Raw genomic sequence first — 21,466 nt, 5'->3', positions numbered from 1 at the left:
ACATTTTCGGTACGGGGACGCACACACACACGCACGCAATTATAGGCCAATCTGATTAAAAATTGAGATCACGTTCGAAATGTTGAAGTATTAATACCCGTCAGCTTATCAGTCTTGGACACGTTCACGCACGGGGTGGCGACCATAAAACTACCGCCAACGTGCGATTGGTCGAGTGGTGGCCCCTGGTGCTGTACCGAGTGAATCATATTTATGTTTCCATGTTGTTAAGGTCATAAAACAGCCCGCCGACACCTACCGACGACTGGCTGGGTTGTCACTGCGGATTTGATGTGTCACGTTTGTCGAAATGCACATGTCCTGTGTTTGCCTGGGTAGTACAGTTGGTTATCAGTTGGCAGCATCCGATGTAGTGAAGGAAGGTAAAAATAGCCGGAGTTTAGGTAGGATGTCACGAATTGGATTCGACAAGCGAGAAATAATTTACTGACCTACCTACCTGATATGCGTTGCGTTGATTCATCAACTTTTTTTTTTGTCACCGTGAAGTGGTATGGCATCTACCTACGCGTACATCTACCCTTGCTCCCGGATGACCATATGATTGTAATGTATTATGAGGCACCATGACACAGGTCGAGACCGAGACAGAGAGAGAGCAAAACCGTAAATAGTACACGCGTCTTATCAGTCGGTATTGAGTGATTACTATTGGTGTTTAATATAAAGAGCGAGGAAATAAAGTGTAAACAAACCAGGAGTCTTTGTATATAGTTCTCCCTTTCGCAGAATGACCGATTCTGGGCAGATGATTTGAAAGCTTAATCCCAACGACCATTAGTCGAGTGTGAGCCAGTCGGTTGGAAAGTGCCTTCTGATCCACGGTTCTGAACTCAGAGTCAGAGTCAAGTCAGTCAACCGTTTCGAAAGAAAAGTGAGCCTTAGAATGAAAACGCTGTGATTTATAGTTAAGTTGAGTGACGGTAAAAGTGAATAAACTTCTCATCTTGTTAAAAAAGTTATCTTCCGTTGAACATCGTCCAGTCCAGTCGCGCTGCGAGAAGAGTTTTATCGATATAGAACGAAAGTCCTCGTAAAAACGTGAAAAATGTCGATGTGCTTGCGTGGCTTGGGACTTTACCGCGGTGCCATGTCCCGGGGCAGATTCCTTCAGCCGCTGAAAAATGGCAAAAGTTTCTCGGTTGTAAGCAGTCCCAGCGTTGGCGCGTACCTGGCGAAACAAGTAAGTATCGGAAACTTGCCTCCATTCCATAAACTTTACTCCAGTGGAGATATTCGAGGCTGGATGATTTTTCGAGAGTACTTTGATACTCCAAATTTTGCGCTACAGATTAATTAGAGTGATGAGCAGTTCGGTTCAGTTGAAAAGTTTCCTCTATGAATTGAATTTGATACTCTGGCGAACAAACGAGCTTGGCGCTTGTGTTTGTGTGTGCGCCAAGAAATTTAATAAATCGTCTGCACGATAAGTGCTTTTCTTAGCCCGACAAACTTTTGCCACTCACGAAGTTCAAGTATGCTCTCAACCGACTATCACTAAGCTCGAATCACGCGAACAGGAAATGAACAACACATGCTACTGTCTCAGCTCTATACGTACGTTGGCTGTACAGAATGAAACTAGAAAATTGGTTCGTTTAATCCCATGTAAAACAGTTAAATATTATTACAAATGTAGTTCCAATCTCAAGTTCGTGTTTGGACATTGTCACAGCTAGACGTGTTTCAAGAGCGAGTATCTAAAATCTTCCGATTCGTGACCAGCGTGCGCGCTGCCGGTTCTTTGTTATAAGAACAATAGTGGTTTTTTTTTTCTTTTGTTATTTCGATAACGCGGAGTGAAAATGGCGGAAAGTGACCTCAAGACCAACTCCTTGAAGATTCGGTTTGCCGGCAACTGCCGAGAACCTACGGAACCGGAAATCTTTGATTTCATGCGCGGGAAGATGAAGCTGAAGGCGGACCATCTGCTGTCCATGTACAAGGACAAGTTGGACGCTTCTGTGATCGTGAAGTTCAAGAACGAGGAAGAATTCAAGGCCACTCTGGCCAGGTTGCCCGGAACCATGGAGTTTGCGTACAACAAGTACGAGTCGACGCAGGTTCGCCTGTCACCAGCAAACGCGGTGGTGAAGTACGTGCGGCTGTTCAACCTACCGCCGGAGGTGGACGATCGCGAGATCGGGACGGCTCTGTCCAAGTACGGCCGAATCCAGCGGCTGATTCGCGAAAAGTACGGCGAGGAAACGGGTTTCCCTATCTGGACATCCGTCCGAGGAGCGTACATCGAGCTGAAGGAGGGTACGGAGATTCCGGCGTCCCTTCATGTGCGGAACATTCGAGCAAGGGTTTTCTACGAAGGTTTGGTGAACAAGTGCTTCCTTTGCGGTGCGACGGACCATATCAAGGCAGAGTGTCCCGAACGGAAAACTGTCAATACCCGGTTGGATGCTAGCCGCGGTTCCTACAGTGCCGCAGTTGCTGGTGGAGCTGCTCGGTGGTTCAAGCAGAAAATGGCGGAACCGACCTTGAGCAAGGAACCAGAGGCAACGATGACGAACCTCAACGCTCTGTTTCCTCAAACGGCTTTGATGAAACCGCAGCAGAGTATGGTGGAAGTGAAGGAAAAGGCTCCCCCCGCTGGACCTTCCAGCGGAAAGCAGATCACAGCGGCGAAGGAGACGGACGATCTTTGGTCTCAAGCTTTAGCAGCAGTCGCAGATCAATTGCAGCAGCCACAGCAGGAGAACAAGCAAGATGGAGACGGCTGGCGCGTGGTGCCACCGAAGAAGGAGAAGAACAAGAAAAACCCAAAGAAAGTGCGTTCAAGTTCGGCTGGTTCATCGGGTGCATCGGGTTCGGTCGATCCGAAGTTTTTGCGTCCGCGAACTCCGCGTCCGACCGCTATCAGTGATGCGCAGCGGAACAGAGACAGAAGTCGATCGGCACCGAAGAACGGCGACTCGAAGAAGCCGAAGATCATCGTGACGGCAGAGACGAACGAGGCAGCCAAGCAGCTGAGTAGTGGTGAGATGGATGTGGATGGCGTCGACGAAATGAAGGTAGCGGGGTCTGGGGGGGACAGGGAACCGGGGGAACAGGGGACTGGGGGAACAGGGGTGTGGGGGAAGTTTTGGACGACGTTTCACTGTGATTTGGTAGGAGAATAGGGTTTCTTTTTTTGCATTTATTTTCTTTAGTTGTAATTTTGCATATTAGATTTAATTAGTTTAGTAATTGATAGGTTTTAATGATGAATTTCACTTATAAATTAGGATCTGTAAATTTAAATAGTTCGAATAGTGTAATTAACAAACAGCTCTTGAAAGATTTTATTTATATTAATGATTTAGACGTTATTTTCCTGCAAGAGGTATCCTATGATAACTTTTCGTTTATTCCATCGCATGCTCCCATCGTTAATTTAAGTGATAGTGGTTCTGGTACTGCCATTTTGATTAGAAAAACTTTTGATTTCAGCAGCCCTCTTCTCGACCCAAATGGAAGAATATCCTCAGTGATAATTAATCACATCAACTATATTAATGTGTATGCATTCTCGGGCACAAACCGTAAGAAAGAGCGGGATGTTTTATTTTTGGACAATATGACAATCCATTTAAATAAAGCGGGGTCCAAATTCTGTGTGGTTGGAGGAGATTTTAACTGCATTTTGAACGCGTTCGACACTGCTGGTTCGAATAAAAATTATTCTACCGGTTTGAAGCGACTTGTTGAACTTTTTAATTTTAGAGACATTGCTGTTGATATACGTAAAAATCAGTTTACTTTCTTTCGGGGTGACACAGAGTCAAGGCTTGATCGTTTTTATGCGCCATCTGCTTTTTTGGAAAATGTTTTAGATTATGCAACACTCCCGGTTGCATTTTCTGATCATAATGCAATTATGATGAAGATCAAATCTTGCAGTGAGCTTTCTGTAAGAGGTCGTGGTTATTGGAAAATAAACAGTACAATCGTTAACGATAATGCAGTGTCGGATCAATTTTCTGAATGTTTTGAAGTATGGAAGTTAAGACATCAGTACACCGATGATAAAAATTTTTGGTGGAACAGTATTGCAAAAATTAAGTTTAAACAATTTTATCAAAATAAGAGCTGGGAGTTGAACCAACGTATTTCTAATGAAAAATCTTACTTTTATGGAAAAATGATAGAATGGATGGACAAGAAAAATAAGAATGAAGAAACCTTATTAGATATTAAAATGATTAAATCTCGTTTATATGAGATTGAATCAAACCGTTTGATGCATTTAGGAAACAATTTAAATAATGGAAATTTGTTGCAGAATGAAATGGTAAATTTGTACCAAGTTTCAGCTCAAATAAAGAGACTTAATTCTAGTTCAAATTTAAGACTTAAGGAGGGTAACATCTTAGTCGTAGACATAAATATTTTGAAAAATAAAGTTTATCAATATTATTCTAATTTATTCACTGAAGATAATAACGATTCTCAACAACTCAGTGCAGAGGATCCTATACATTGTTTAAGTAATTCACTAGATCAAGAGGACCGCGATGACATTATGCGGCCTATAGCAGAATTTGAAATCGAGGAAATCTTAAAAAATTGTACACGTAAAAAATCACCGGGCCCTGATGGATTAACATATGAGTTTTATATAAATAATTTTGATTCTTTGAAAGCTGATTTATTAATATTATTTAATGGATATCTTTCGGGAAATATGCGACCGTCGAAAAGTTTTACAGACGGAATTATAACTTTGATTCCTAAAAAAGGCGCTAATAGTGTAGATTTGGATGACTATCGTCCGATTAGTTTGTTGAATTGCGATTATAAATTATTCATGAAAATTATTGCTGAACGTTTGAAGTTTTATATGAGTAAATTGCTGGGTTTTGGCCAAACAGCTTGTTTGCCAAATACTTCTTGCATAGAAAATTTGAAAGATATTCGCCGTATTCTCACACGTTCATGTGAGTCTAAGCGATTTAAAGGTTGTTTAGTGAGCGCGGATTTGAACAAAGCATTTGATAGAGTTAATCACACTTATCTCTGGAAAGTTTTGGAAAAGTTTGGGCTACCTACTCTACTAATAAATTGTTTAAAAGCTTGTATTCTAATGCAGCCTCTCGTGTTCTGGTCAACGGATTTTTAACTGCTGAAATAAATATTAGTAGTTCAGTACGACAGGGTTGTCCTTTAAGCATGATCCTATTTGTACTTTACATAGAACCTCTGCTTAGAAAAATTGCAGTTACTATTCCTCCCGTTTTAGTATATGGAAAATTCATAAATGTTTTAGCTTTTGCCGATGACATTGTTGTTTTTGTTAAGAAAGATTATGAATTTGATAGTTTAATAGAAGTAATTGACACATTTTCAAAGTATGCATCGATCAGAATAAATTTTTCAAAATCAGTTTTTTTAAGGCTAAACAATGCTTTGCTTGGTCCACAGAAATTTAAAGAGACTGACTCTTTAAAAGTTCTTGGGATCACTTTTGGAAAAAATTGGTCAACTACAGTAAACAATAATTATAAGCGACTTGTTACGAACATCAATTTATCAATGCTTCAGCATAATGTAAGGAAAATTAATATAATTGAACGGTGTATAATTTTAAATACTTATATTTTATCAAAACTATGGTACGTTGCACAACTGTTTCCACCGGCAAATTCTCATCTAGCTCAAATAAAATCAGCGTGTGGCAAGTTCATTTGGAAAGGATACATTTTCAAATTGGATAGAAAACAACTTTATCTAGACTTTCTCAAAGGAGGTCTCAGGCTTGTTGATCCGGAAGCAAAATCTAAGGCATTATTCCTTAAACATATTTTTTGTAATTTTAATGTTCATGGCATTCCAACTGATGAAAGTTATTTGGTAGATTTCGTTTCACAACAAAAACTTACACGTAACGCAAGAGAATGGTTAAATGAAGGGAAGGTGGTGGTTGAAAATTTTGATATCAATACTGTTAAACTGTTTTATAACTATTTTGTTTCACTTGATAGTAATTCTCCAGATGTCGAAGGCAAAGTTAGTTTAAAGTGGGATTTAATCTGGAAAAATTGTAGCGCAAATTTTCTTGAAATGAAAGACCGTGCAAAGATGTATGATTTTGTAAATGATTTGATACCGAACAAAGAGAAACTAATGAGCTACAATATTGGTAATCTGACTTCAAGTGTATGTGACAAGTGTGGTGGAATTGACTCTAATGCACACAGAATAAAAGAGTGCCCGAAAGCAAAGGAAGTGTGGGAGTGGAGCAGTCGTATTGTCCAAAATCGCTATAATTTAAACGTTGTTGATTTAGAGGATATTCTTCAATTTGAACTCGATGAAAAAAGCATTTCAGAAAAAGCAGCTTTATGGCTTGCAGTAAAAACTATTAGTTACAACTTGAGAGTATCAGAACCATCACTATTCGTGTTGAAAAAAGAAATCAGAGAGCATAGGTGGAATGAACGTAAAAACGCTAGGTTTTGTTTCGGAAGCTTATTGAACATTTGTTAGAGCAGGGAAAGTTTTGTAACACGAATTATGTCTAAATAAACAAACCTTTAAAACCCCAAAAAAAAAAAAAAAAAAAAAAAAAAAAATGTAACAAGATTTTTTTTTTATAAACGCGGTTTTGATGATTGTAACAAAATATTTTCTTAAGTAAAGTTTGACATTCAAGCTTAATCATCGTCCAGAACAGCTATGTTTAATCTTCTTATGGCTATTTCCGCCTATCAGGTTAACGATATCTGCTGATATAAGGGTAATTCTCTACCAACTCACACGAAATCGGGAAAAGTTGCCCCGACCCCTCTTCGATTTGCGTGAAACTTTGTCCTAAGGGGTAACTTTTGTCCCTGATCACGAATCCGAGGTCCGTTTTTTGATATCTCATGACGGAGGGCGGTACGACCCCTTCCATTTTGAACATGCGAAAAAGAGGTGTTTTTCAACAATTTGCAGCCTGAAACGGTGATGAGATAGAAATTTGGTGTCAAAGGGACTTTTATGTAAAATTAGACGCCCAATTTGATGGCGTACTCAGAATTCCGAATAAACGTATTTTCATCGAAAAAACACTAAAAAGTTTTAAAATTCTCCCATTTTCCGTTACTCGACTGTAAAAATTTTTGGAACATGTCATTTTATGGGAAATTTAATGTACTTTTCGAATCTACATTGACCCAGAAGGGTCATTTTTTCATTTAGAACAAAATTTTCATTTTAAAATTTCGTGTTTTTTTTCTAACTTTGCAGGGTTATTTTTTAGAGTGTAACAATGTTCTACAAAGTTGTAGAGCAGACAATTACAAAAAAAATTATATATAGACATAAGGGGTTTTCTTATTAACATCACGAGTTATCGCGATTTTACGAAAAAAAAGTTTTGAAAAAGTTACTTTTTGCGTTTCTCTTTGTTTCGTCGTCCGTGTCTGTCGCGGGTGACCATGAACGGCCATGATCGATGACGACCAACTTTTTCAAAACTTTTTTTTCGTAAAATTGCGATAACTCGTGATGTTTATAAGCAAACCCCTTATGTCTATATATAAATTTTTTTGTAATTGTCTGTTCTACAACTTTGTAGAACATTGTTACACTCTAAAAAATAACCCTGCAAAGTTAGAAAAAACACGAAATTTAAAAATGAAAAATTTTGTTCTAAATGAAAAAATGACCCTTCTGGGACAATGTAGATTCAAAAAGTACATTAAATTTCCCATAAAATGACATGTTTCAAAAAATTTTACAGTCGAGTAACGGAAAATGGGAGAATTTTTAAAACTTTTTTAGTGTTTTTTTCGATGAAAAATACGTTTATTCGGAATTCTGAGTACGTCATCAAATCGGGCGTCTAATTTTACACAAAAGTACTTTTGACACCAAATTTCTATCTCATCACCGTTTCAGGCTGCAAATTATTGAAAAACACCTCTTTTTTCACATGTTCAAAATTGGAAGGGGTCGTACCGCCCCTCCGTCATGAGATATCAAAAAACGGACCTCGGTTTCGTGATCAGGGACAAAAGTTACCTCTTAGGACAAAGTTTCACGAAAATCGAAGAGGGGTCGGGGCAACTGCTGTGTGAGTTGGCGGAGAATTACCCATAACTTTATCTTGTAAAGTATCTATCCGAATTTTAACTATTTTTTTGTTACTAAAAATAGCTAAGTAATTGTCACCGTTAAATTTATTTTTTTTTTGTGAAAATAGGACAAACAAATTATGAAACTTGGATATATTTTTATGCATTCTAAAATCTTCAAAGTTTTTTTTTTAAATGTCCTATATTAAGTTGATGCTTGTTACATATTTAATTATTTTTCAAAAATTTTAACTTAAAAAATGCAAAAAAAGTTGAATTCCCAAAAACTTTATTTTGTTTTTAAATATGTATGTGGGTCTCGTGGCGCAGGGGTAGCGGCTTCGGCTGCCGATCCCGATGATGCTATGCGACGCGGGTTCGATTCCCGCCTTATCCACTGAGCTTCTATCGGATGGTGAAGTAAAACGTCGGTCCCGGTTTCTCCTGTCTCGTCAGAGGCGCTGCACAGTGGGCGAAATGGAACCCAAAATCGGACTTAATTGAACGCGGCTGGTTCCCTGGTATGAATAATAGTGTTTCTTATGTAAAAAAGTCCGAGGAATCGATTTTTGATGGTTTCATCCACCGCACGAAACGACAAAGGGTCCATTTTGCCCCAATTCCCCATTTTTTTACATTTTTTCTTGAAAATCGGTCTGTATTCAGAGCGGAGGCTTTATGCGGCCTTCCAAAATGCACTTAACTTATTTGAAAATGTCCCAGGAATCCAGTAAAAATAACCACATGCACCGCAAAAATCATCTAGGGTCCATTTAACCCCAATTCCGCTATAAAATCATTTTTGGCCGTTTTCAAATGTTAGGTCAGATTTTAAAAATCTGAAAATATTTTTATCGTAAAGATCAGACAATTTTACATAAGAATAACGATTTGCACTTGATAGTTTGACACATTTATGTTGTTAAAAATAAAATGTATGTGAAAGGCAGTTTATTCTGCGTTTGGGAAAATTGGCCCAAAAGTGATTCTTCAATCTTTTTATTTAGTTTAATTTCTATATCAACATAAATGTGTCAAACTTTCAAGTGCAAATCGTCATTCTTATGTAAAATTGTCTGATCTTTACGATAAAAATATTTTCAGATTTTTGAAATCTGACCTAACATTTGAAAACGGCCAAAAATGATTTTATAGCGGAATTGGGGTTAAATGGACCCTAGATGATTTTTGCGGTGCATGTGGTTATTTTTACTGGATTCCTGGGACATTTTCAAATAAGTTAAGTGCATTTTGGAAGGCCGCAAAAAGCCTCCGCTCTAAATACAGACCGATTTTCAAGAAAAAATGTTAAAAAATGAGTAATTGGGGCAAAATGGACCCTTTGCCGTTTCGTGCGGTGGATGAATCCATCACCAATCGATTTCCCGGATTTTTTTACATAAGAAACACTATGTTTTATACCAGGGAACCAGCCGCGTTCAATTAAGTCCGATTTTGGGTTCCATTTCGCCCACTGTGCGCTGGAGCAGAAATCCCACGTTAGAGGAAGGCCATGCCCCGGGGGGCGTAGTGCCAATAGTTTCGTTTAAGGGGACCAAAAAGGGAACTTTTGACTTGACTAGAGCAGTTTAAAAACTTTCTTCAAAAATGTCTAAAAAAGAAGCGACAGCAAATAAATTATACCAGTCAATAAAAATTTAGATAGATAAGTTTAGAATTGCATGTTTTATCTAAAAATATTTCACAAATTATCATTAAGTCACTTCCGCCTGTAAAAAATCTGGAATACAGATTTAAAAGCAAACTCAAAAGTTTTTCTCGTAAAATCGCGATAACTAACGAAGTTGACTTTATAGCTGTCGGCCACCATTGCTAGTACCAACCACTAGTGTCTTCCTTTTATCTACAAGGATTTCGCCGCCCTGGGCTCCTAAGTGTATGAAAGTATGGCACGGAGCGACGGCGTCGAATACCCATATTTACACAAAGAATTTTAGAGCGCCCGCCGCGGGATTCGAACCGGCGACCTCTGGATTGTGAGTCCAGTGCGCGGTCCGATTGATCCACACGGGCGGGACAATCGCGATAACTCGTGATGTTTATAAAAAAAAAAATTAAAATGAAAAATTTTGTTCTAAATGAAAAAATTACCCTTCTGGGTCAATGTAGATTCAAAAAGTACATTAAATTTCCCATAAAATGACATGTTCCAAAAAAATTTACCGTCGAGTTACGGAAAATGGGAGAATTTTGAAAACTTTTTTAGTGTTTTCTTCGATGAAAAATACGTTTTTTCGGAATTCTGAGTACGCCTTCAAATCGGGCGTCTAATTTTACATAAAAGTCCCTTTGACACCAAATTTCTATCTCATCACCGTTTCAGGCTGCAAATTATTGAAACACACCTCTTTTTTCGCATGTTCAAAAATGGAAGGGGTCGTACCGCCCCTCCGTCACGAGATATAAAAAAACGGACCTCGGATTCGTGATCAGGGACAAAACCCCTTAGGACAAAGTTTCACGCAAATCGAAGAGGGGTCGGGGCAACTTTTCCCGATTTCGTGTGAGTTGGTAGAGAATTACCCATTATGTATTTTAATTTAAAATCACGATATACCTATGTATTATACTCACTCTTTTCAAATATATATAAAAATTAAATAGAAAATAGTTAAAGCGCTTGGCATTTTGCTGATCTATAACCCAAATTTTAACATTTTGATATAAATGCTAATATATGCTGAATTAACATTTAAACGCTATCTGAATTTTCACACCATGATTTGATTTTTTTTCAATTTCGGAAATTCCCGGGACAAAATATAAAAAAAATCCCGGGAGAGTGGAGGGTAACCGGTTTTTGAAAAATCCCGGGAATTTTGCTCTAAATATGAACTTTTCACAGATAGTTCGTAGACCGACCTTTACCCTCTGGTTTATTCAATTTCATTTGAAAAGAGCATAAACCAGAAAAAAAATCTCCGATCGGGCTCAAATATTTTCTTAGGGTTCCTTGGCCACAATAATAAAACCCGTATTTTTGATTGTTTTGCCATTAGGGTGACCTACACAGAAAAAAAATCATGGTAATATTTCATCTGGGGAGGGGTACATCTTATGTAATTTTAACACTTTTCTGTTTAATATAACTTTTTCAGTAAAATTGAGGTAAAATTACGTCATAAAATAGGTAATATTCAACCTTCCAAAACGACACCTTCGAAATTAATTATTTTTTTTACTGTGTACGCAATTGTTTTTTAATCCATTGTCGCAAAAAAAAAAACGCATTTCCAGAAAATCATAACTCTGTGCCCTTTTAACCGATTTGACCACGCCACATGGCGTAGGTCTCATTGTTACTGCCAGAGAACCTCCCGCCCAAATTTGAGCCCGATCCGAGCACTTTTGTTTTGGTTTGTGTGGGACTTTTCCACAAAAATATTTTCAGAATTTTGCAATCATGCCTTAAATTTTAAATAAACTAAAATTTGTATGTTAAGCTCAAACAACAAAATATCATCAGTAGCTATTTGCAAAGCAGATTTAAAAACCTGATCGATAATGGTTTCAGTTACGCAATGGACTCAGTTGATGCTGAGAAACTTGCAAAATGTTCTTTATTTTCGCTTCAAAGGAGAGGTTACTGAAAAATAAAAGAGAAATAGGGCTGATTCGTCTAAAGTGCAGAATGATGATGGATGATGATCAAAAGTGTGATGCAGTTCCAAAAGCAACTAAATAAAAATAAACTGTTTAAATTGTTGATAATTAATGGTTTGATTTTGAAAAGGGGAAAAATAATGAATTTTCATCATTTTTTTTTTAATTTTTATTTGAAATACATAGGAAATGACATGAAATTCCCAGGTTTGCTGCGTGCACGAATCATTAGCAAAGTTCATTGCCTATTCATTGGCATCACAACTCATCCTGCGAGAGAGAATGTCCTTCAATCGTTAGCGCGCCACACTGTCCCTTCAACGGTTGAGCATCATGACTTGTGTGTTGTATCAGCAAAAACCCAAGCCATCATCGCCCTCCAGCTGATAACAGGGAGTGAAACTTGTAAAACTCTTCTGCAATCGGTCGGCGTCGTCGTCGTCGTCGTCGTCGTAGTGCACAGGAGGGTAGTTGTCTGTCTGCGGCAATCTATATAGCCCCTACAGCCTGCAGCCATCCTGGACAGAGGGCTTTTGAAGTAGACCTTTTGCCACTTGTTGACCGTCAGTGGCAATAACACCGCTAAAGTCAATAAGGGGAAACAACAATGTTTTCGCTGATGATAGCTCAACTCTCACACAGCCGTAGCGACTACTTGGATGATGATAAGAATCAGATCGTTGATAAGGCTCGGCTTGCTGTGTTTATTGCTTCGCATTGGATCGGGGACGGGGAAATCAGATTGCGTCAGCGGAAAGGACCGTTCGTTCCAAAGTGCGGTTTTCTGTCAAAGCAACCGATGGCTCGTTGGCTTGCTTTCTCTTGTATTTGTTTGTTTGCGAACCGATTCCATCGATTGAGCATCGAACGCTGATCATCTCCCAAGGATATCGGAGAAGTCCTTTGTTTCTAGATGCGCCGTGGGACGCAATGACGCAATAGGAAGGAAATTCCAAACAAACAGATACGCTATGTTTATCGAAAATTTCATAGACAAACTAAATACAGTCGACTCTCCGGCTGTCGATCTTCTCGATATCAATAATGCACCAGCTGTCAATATTTTTTTTCAGTCCATTGAAAAAGCATGCTTTGATTTTTCGTGCTGTAATTTGATAACCCCCGGCCTCGACGGTCCCTTCAATATCGACAACGAGAGAGTCCACTGTAGAAGTATGCGTTATTTTCTATATTTTCAAGCGTCTGTTTGTTTGACAACAGAGTGCCATGATAACGGCTTACTTCGACTAAACAGCAGTAGGGTAGGGTAGTCATCAATGAGACACTTTTGGTTTTCAACTTTCAACGATTTTTCTATTTTTTTCATCAGCATGTTTTAATGAGCTTTTAGTTGCATAATCATTCTTTTAATGTGTTCTAACATTGACAAAGATATGAGATCGATCCGACATCTATAACCAGAGTTATTCAACTGTCTCATTGTAGACGCACTTGGCAGGAACAATGAGACAGCTGGGGAACAATGAGACACTCTACGAAAATCAACATTTTTCTAGCAAAACATCATGTTTTTGTATTGTTCCATTGCAGGTGACTTGCCTTGAACATTTTAGAGCAATTTTGCCAACATGAAACTTTTAATAACAAAAGTTACACTAAAAAGTATTTCAATTTTGTAAAATCCATATATTAATATCAAATAACTTTGTATTTTTGGTTAAATGAAGTTTAAACTCTGTAAATATGCCAAAAATCACTTTTAATTCATGTTTTGAAAGATTTCCATCGATTTTGAAAAGTTTATTGAAGAAAAATCAAAGTGTCTCATTGTTACCCATGGGCTGAAATGAGTGGGGAACAATGAGACAGCCCTGGATTCTGGGTATATTCTAAATTTTGGCCAAATCTAATGAAAGGACATTGTAGCCCAACTTAATCCCTATAGAACGTCGAAAGAAATTTGAAGAAATATTAGTTTTGGTGTGAATGGCAGCCTACGAGCGAACAAGTATTTTTTGTCCATAATTTACTTTTACACCCCAGAATCAAACATTTATGAATTACTTTTCAAGGGAGCGTCCATAACCAAAGCCACTAATATGGCAGACGTGTATCCAGTAGACACACCTTTCCCCCAAATATGAGCCTGATTGGTTGAAACTACAAATTGTGAGAGCCATTTTATCATTGTTCCCCGTGTCTCATTGATGACTACTCTACCCTACTCCAGTCCGCAGGCCAAATCACGTATAGTGGGCGATGAGCAAATGAGGCACGTGTCCTGTTGGACTTTGGCTGCCAGGATGGAACTGTTTGATTTCTGTTTTATTTATTTACTTCCCAATCAGTTCATCTCCTGTGCGGGGGTTGTTCCAGATTGCTGCGATTGCCTTTGTCTGGCTATTGCGGTGCCCCAGTTGGAATTGGGATACTTGTGTTACCCATTAAAGTTATTCGTTTTAAACATTATTCAAATATTTTACAAAAAATCAAGGTTTTTTTTCCATTCCGCTTAGCCATTAAAGCTCTCCAGGGAATTGCTTTGAAAAGCTTTCAACAGTTTAAAAAAGCAAATGTCCCTAAACGTTTGTGTGTCCTTGCCCACGTCAATGGTATTGACTTGCTGGAATCAGGTTGAAAAAAAGCAAATTTTATTACTTTCTGCTTGGAGCACTTCATCTTTTCAATTAATTTTTAATCACAATCGAAGCTGGTACTGATTGTTGAGAGCAAGAAGATACTTGACCAAGATGTGTTTGCACCGTTCGCTGGTATCGTATCAAGTTTTATTGAATCGCTTGGCGTTAAAGTGGAATCTAAACCCACGATTGTTTCTTTGCGAAACGATCTGTGAACATAAAACATGTATCACAATTTATGGTGAATTTTTCGCTTGCTGATAAATTGGTTTCAATTTCAAGTGGATTTATCTTTTTTGGCGTTCTCGTGAACTTTAAACAAAATTTCGATTTGTAATTACACCGTGCAAGCAAAACTTATGTAGCCGTTGCCTAGAATTACAAAAATAAATAAGAATATCATAGATGAGAAAAAGTCAATGCGGTTGGAGAGCAAATCGAGCTCAGTATCCCCTCACAAAGAGGGGTAGTTAGTGTGAAAAAAGACTATGGAAAATATGAAGAAAGATAAGATGACCCCCCAACAAGGACATAAAGGAGACAGATGATAGAGAGAGCATAAGAAGAACTGAAAGACAGAAATAAGAAAAAGTCAATGCGGATAGAAAAATCGTTGAAAATCATAAATGCGAGAAAGTCAATACGGATGAAGATCAAATAGTAACAGATAGTAATAGATAATAATATTAATATTAATCATTCGTTCAATCAAGGTTTCCCGCCAGAATCGTACGCTGCACTCGATCCACGATCGCACCCGGGCAGAGATTACCGAGCGAAGCCAGCTCAAGTCTGCTCGCCGGATGGTCGTGAAGCTGGGCAGCGCCGTCATCACCCGCGAGGACGAGCATGGATTGGCCCTGGGACGGTTGGCGTCGATCGTGGAGCAGGTCGCCGAGTACCACGTGGAGGGTCGCGAGTGTATTATGGTGACGAGTGGTGCGGTGGCGTTCGGAAAGCAGAAGTTGACCCAGGAGATGCTGATGAGCATGTCGATGAGGGAAACATTGTCGCATGCCGATCACACCCGCCAGGACGCTGGTACCATGTTGGAACCACGTGCGGCCGCTGCCGTTGGTCAGAGTGGGTTGATGTCCCTGTATGACGCGATGTTTGCCCAGTACGGTATAAAGGTGGCGCAAGTATTAGTGACTGAACCGGATTTCTACAACGAGGAAACGAGGAGGAATTTGTTCACGACGCTGTCGGAGTTGATCAGTTTGAACATTGTGCCGATTATCAACACCAACGATGCGGTTATGCCACCGATGTTCATTGTAGACCAGGAGGTGTCCGCTACGGGGATAAAGAAGGGAATCAAGATCCGGGATAACGACAGTTTAGCTGCTCTGCTTGCGGCCGAGGTCCACGCCGATTTGTTGATTTTGATGTCTGATGTTGACGGAATTTACAACAAGCCGCCTTGGGAGGACGGAGCACGTCTGATGCACACTTATACCTCGGCCGACAAGGACTTGATCAAGTTTGGGCAAAAATCAAAGGTCGGAACTGGTGGAATGGACTCCAAGGTGACGGCTGCAACGTGGGCGTTGGACCGCGGAGTTAGTGTCGTCATTTGCAACGGTACTCAGGAAAAGGCGATCAAGCACATCCTCACTGGACGAAAGGTCGGCACGTTCTTCACGGAGTCCACCGTCGATAAGGCTACCCCGGTTGATCAGTTGGCGGAGAATGGTAAGATTTAATCACAAGGATCAATTTGAAATGTATGTTAACCTTATTCTTCCCACAGCTCGCATCGGAAGCCGCGTAATGCAGAATCTTTCCGCGAGCGATCGCGCCCTGTGCGTCAACACGTTGGCTGACCTGCTGATCTCCAAGCAGCCGCAAATCCTGGAAGCTAACGCGAAGGATTTGGACGAGGCGAAAAAGTCCGGCCTGGCGAAGCCACTTTTGTCGCGCCTCTCACTAACTCCGGCCAAGCTGGAGAGTCTTGCGGTGGGCTTGCGGCAGATCGCGGACGATAGCCACAGGGTGAGTATTTTGATGATGTTATGTTTAGACAGAGTGTATTGAAATGTTCTTTTTAGAATGTTGGTCGCGTCCTGCGCCGGACGAAGCTAGCCGACGGGCTTGAACTGAAACAAATTACCGTGCCGATTGGAGTTTTGTTGGTGATTTTCGAGTCCAGACCGGATTCACTGCCGCAGGTCGCTGCACTGGCTATGGCTTCCGGCAACGGTCTCCTGCTGAAGGGTGGCAAGGAAGCTGCGCACAGCAACCGGGCGTTGATGGAACTGGTTAAGGAGGCGCTCGGTACGGTTGGTGCCCAAAATGCAATCTCGCTGGTGTCTACTCGCGAAGAGATTAGCGATCTTCTTTCCATGGATCAACACATTGATTTGATCATTCCGCGAGGATCGAGTGAGCTTGTGCGTGGTATTCAGGAAAAATCACAGCACATTCCCGTTATGGGACATGCCGAAGGTATCTGCCACGTGTACGTTGATAAGGAAGCAAATTTGGAGAAAGCCCTGAAAATTATTCGCGATTCCAAGTGTGACTATCCGGCGGGTAAGTTTAATCAACCAAAATTTTGTACAATTCTAACAGTTTAATGATTCTTTTCAAGCTTGTAACGCGATGGAAACTCTGCTGATTCACGAGGAACTGTTGAGTGGAAGCTTCTTCGCCGACGTGTGCAACATGCTGAAGCGGGAGGGTGTCAAAATTAATTCGGGACCCAAGCTGAACCAGTTGCTGACGTTCGGACCACCGCAGGCAAAGTCTTTGAAGCACGAGTACGGTGCACTCGAGTGCAGCATCGAGGTGGTGAAGGACCTGGAGGAAGCGATCGACCACGTGCACGCGTACGGAAGTGGCCACACCGATGTGATTGTTACGGAAAACGGTACGCGTTTAATGACGACAATCGATTGATTTCCAATCTAATTTCCTTTCCCTTTTTTCCAGATTCGAGCGCGCGCTACTTTCAAAGCCACGTGGACAGTGCCTGTGTGTTCCACAACGCTAGCAGTCGATTTGCGGATGGTTTTCGCTTTGGGCTGGGGGCGGAAGTTGGAATTTCCACTGCTCGCATCCACGCCAGAGGTCCGGTGGGAGTGGAGGGCCTGCTAACTACCAAATGGATTCTGAGCGGAGTTGACCACGCCGCGGCAGACTTTTCGGAGGGCTCGCGCAAATGGATTCACGAAACGCTGCCGGTCGAATGACTGCGTAAAAGTTGGTGGACTCTAGTGAAAAGAATTTTTAGTTTATAAGAGAAATTTTCGTTAGTTCATGGTGACCTTCTAGCAATAATTGTAGAAGCTATTGTTTAAAAACACCCATTACCTTTTGACAATTAATGCCGCCCCCCAAAAACGTCCTGTATAAACCGTAAATATTGTCATTCCGTCAAATGGGGCGAGTATGAACATTACAGCTGAATAAAGGAGATATTTTAGTGTTTTAATTTTTACCCTTTTGTTCTAAGTTAGTGTTGTCATCGAAAACGAAACTATTGGCACTACGCCCCCCGGGGCATGGCCTTCCTCTAACGTGGGATTTCTGCTCCAGCGCCTCTGACGAGACAGGAGAAACCGGGACCGACGTTTTACTTCACCATCCGATAGAAGCTCAGTGGATAAGGCGGGAATCGAACCCGCGTCTCATAGCATCATCGGGATCGGCAGCCGAAGCCGCTACCCCTGCGCCACGAGACCCACTAGTGTTGTCATCACTTTATCCTTATTCACCAAATTTGACGGTAGCGTGTTTCATTTTCGATGCATTCCGATGCACAGTTGTAATTCGTTCAAACACACACTCGCAGTGGGTACATTGGAAAGCGTAATTAATTATCCGAATAATTTATGACCATGCAATGAATAATTAAAAAAGGTTCGTGCTCTTGGTGTGCACTTCCCGAGCAGAGGAAAATAACACGGGAGTACCAAATTTTGATATTAAATACATACATATTTCAATTCACAGTAAAACAAAATGACATTGATATTACTTCTGGGAATGGTGCCAGATTTTGTGTCAAAAAAGTGTAACACCAGAGACTGGTAAAATTTTCATCATCTATCTTCTTCTTCTTACCTATACATATAAACAATTTCGACCTTCCAAAATTCATCCTTTTTTTTGCTGTGTAGAAGTGAATTGACTCATTGTGTTGAGTTGACCAATGACACAAATCATATATTTAATATTCGCCGATCCCTAATTTCCAAAGGCGATTTGGAGTCTAAATACACAACTCGACATCTGGGACTGAGACATGCTGCAATAGCTTAAAACCGAGAGTGTTACAAATATACTTTACAATAACTTCGCCTCCAGCCATCGAAGTTGTTGAAATGTGCCCTTGATGCATACTAAAGAAATTAAACCATTATTTTGATAAAAAGTAATGAAAACTTTGAATTAATTCAGAGAAACGTATCGACTTTAGTTCTTTTTTCAAATAATGCCATGGACAATCTACATAGGAATAGTGCTCTACAATTTTTTTTATTAATTTCGCGATTTTTTCTGAACTATGGAATTGGAATTGAAACTATCAATTTTCAAATCTTTTCCATCATCTTCAGGCTCTATGATTTTGAAATTACTTTTATTGAAAAGATCAGAAAATTTCACAAATGTTTAATTTTTTGCCTTCCTCATCTTACTGAGGTTAGGCTAAATGACTCGGAAAATGAACTTTTTAATTAGACCTCTTAGACCTACCTTCATTTGTACATATCGACTCAGAATCACCAGCTGAGCAAATGTCTGTGTGTTTGGCTGTATGTAGGCATGTGTACCAAATAAATGTCACTGGAATGTCTCGTCACTAGCTGAACCGATTTTGACTGTATTGGCCTAATTCGATTCGTCTTGGGGTCCCATAAGTTCCTATTGAAATTTATAAAATTTAGTAAAGCACATCAAAAGTTATGCTTGAAAAACTGATGCATATAAATTTAACAATTTGCAAAAAAGGGTGGCTTTTGCATGGGAACCTGCCAAATTGTGTATTTTTAGAAAGGTTCTAAAATGACCTTTCTTGTGGATTAAGAATTTTCAAGATCTGACTTACCTATCTTAAATTACAAGCAGTTTAAGAAATGGTCTAAATTCACATAACCTCAACTGGTTGGGTCTGATCGCCACGAAAAAGCCGTGTAAAGGGATGCCATTTTCCTTAAAGGCGGTGTCTGTATAATCTTGGCAAAAAATCTGTAGGTAGTCTGTTTTTTTACTCATCACCTATTTTTATTAGGACCTCTTAGGTGCTGCGAACGTTAGGGGAGATCCATACACATGTGGATACTTTAGGGGGGTTGGAACCACTATACATGAGAGGAAGGCACCAACCATCTAAAGGTGGATTAAGTTACGTTTTTACATTTTTCATCGATTCGAATTGTTTGTGCTGCTGTATCTCAGAAACGAATTGCCCGATTTTCAAAGCATCAGAGAAAAAAATGTAGGGAATTTTCTCAGCTTTTCAAACATATTTTTTTCGGGGGTGTTTTTTCTAGAATTATTTTTAAAATTCAAAAAAAGGAAAATGTATACCTTGAAGTAGATATTACATAAAAACGGTACAGTCATCCCACATATTCGGAACACCCACAAATTCGGAACACTTTTGTGGTAATTTGTTAATAGGATGCAAAATGCATTTCTGTCGTCCCTGCTATTTTTAGGACCTTTATTTGGACATTCTCTTGCTATTTCACTAGTAAAAATAGTACTTTTTGAACAAAAAACCTCATTTCAAGACTGTTTTATCCAGAGCAGCAAAAAATTTCCTCCAAATTGCCTGTTCCATGATTGTTGGATGTTATTGTGCCTCCCACAATTGTGGGACACCTGAATTCAATTGATATTTTCACAAAAAAGTTATCAAACCATGTTTAAAACATCATTTAGCATGAGTTTTATTGGTTTCAGAGTGTAAAGTCATTATTTTGTTACAAAAATGTACTCCTGGAGAGATCCAAAGTTTGTTTACATCCGTAAGAAAAAAGTGTTCCGAATTTGTGGATTTCAAGGGTCAAAGTTTTTCTTCAAAAACTTGATTTAAAACGTAAAAATGTACAGCAAGTCTATACATCAATCGAAAGATCGCAAAAAAAGCTTTCACATGAAGGAAAAAGCAAATCATTATGTTCAATTATCGAATTTCTATGATTTGTTGAACATTGGCAGGTCTGTAAACTGTTTCGAATACGAGGGATGACTGTACATTAGGGTGGGTACGGATTTTGAGAAGTTTTCAGATCAAGTTCTGGTGTGGAGTCCCTATGGGTATGCCCTACATAAAATAGTTTTCAACCAAATGAGCTGAAATTTGGCGTCAGAGTCCCTATGGGTATGCCCTACAAGGGGAACCACACCAGAACTTGATCTGAGAACTTCTCAAAATCCGTACCCACCCTACTGTACATCTCATAAAAAATCTACAATACTTTTAATACTTCTAGTTTTTTTTTACCCTGAAGACTTATTTTCAAGGGTAGGGGATCAGCTAAATGTAGCAACAATACCACAGATAGGTATTATTACGCATTTTACGTGATATTTCCTCTGGCTCGGGTTGGTATGCACATTAACATTATAATCAGAGAAGCAACAGATCACGATAACCGGCGATATTTCGCGTCCACACAATAGAAGTCGCGGGCGGGAAAGTTCAATTAAAATGCATTTGCTTAATTTGATGGTACCGACGACTGTGCGTGGTTCAAATTGCCGCCGGAGGTGACTTATTAAACTGAAATGGATGCTATTTTCCCCCATTCGACAACTACTCTGTACGGATCTAAGCTTTTGTATTTCGTTCGGCACTAACAATCGTGCGCTGCGTAATGAATCAAAGTTTTGCGACTCAAAGCTTGTACATAAAATGTATTCATTAGTACGTTTTCCAATTAACACTTGCGATAGTGTTTTCTCGACCGTCGTGTGATGTGGGCACGTCAAAGTGCCAATATATATACTAGTATAGTGTACTAGTAGTAGAAGTAAGTTCTTGACGAACGATGATGGTGGCAAAGTTTTCCGTATGATGCCAAACGGATGATGGGGCAGCAAGTGATGAAATTGCTGATGCTTGTCGACAGTTTGCAATTTTCTTCCGTACAACTGCTCTCTGAACCATCCGGTGAAGGTTGGTTGGTTGCATCACCAGAACGTGGTTTCGTGTTG

At 39.7% G+C, this 21,466-nt stretch overlaps 1 protein-coding gene across 1 annotated transcript; it reads left to right on the top strand.

Moving 5' to 3' along the window:
* Positions 1-781: 781 nt before the first annotated feature.
* LOC6046089 (delta-1-pyrroline-5-carboxylate synthase) lies at positions 782-17,738 on the top strand. The gene is made up of 6 exons (XM_038263144.1): positions 782-1,204; positions 15,010-15,991; positions 16,050-16,291; positions 16,348-16,831; positions 16,890-17,168; positions 17,231-17,738. The coding sequence occupies exons 1-6, from the start codon at positions 1,070-1,072 to the stop codon at positions 17,488-17,490; spliced, it is 2,382 nt and encodes a 793-aa protein (XP_038119072.1). The 5' UTR covers positions 782-1,069; the 3' UTR covers positions 17,491-17,738.
* The last annotated feature ends 3,728 nt before the right edge of the window (positions 17,739-21,466 follow it).

This window comes from Culex quinquefasciatus, chromosome 3 (assembly GCF_015732765.1).
Source record: "Culex quinquefasciatus strain JHB chromosome 3, VPISU_Cqui_1.0_pri_paternal, whole genome shotgun sequence".
NCBI classification, from domain to species: domain Eukaryota; kingdom Metazoa; phylum Arthropoda; class Insecta; order Diptera; family Culicidae; genus Culex; species Culex quinquefasciatus.
The sequence above is the reverse complement of the archived record's forward strand: the minus strand, read 5'-3'. Positions and strand labels throughout refer to the sequence as shown.

Coding starts and splice junctions, on each gene's coding strand:
- LOC6046089 (XM_038263144.1), top strand. CDS start 1,070: ATGTCGATGTGCTTGCGTGGCTTGGGACTTTACCGCGGTGCCATGTCC. Junction 16,292..16,347: donor TCGCGGACGATAGCCACAGG/GTGAGTATTTTG, acceptor TGTTCTTTTTAG/AATGTTGGTCGCGTCCTGCG. Junction 16,832..16,889: donor CAAGTGTGACTATCCGGCGG/GTAAGTTTAATC, acceptor ATTCTTTTCAAG/CTTGTAACGCGATGGAAACT.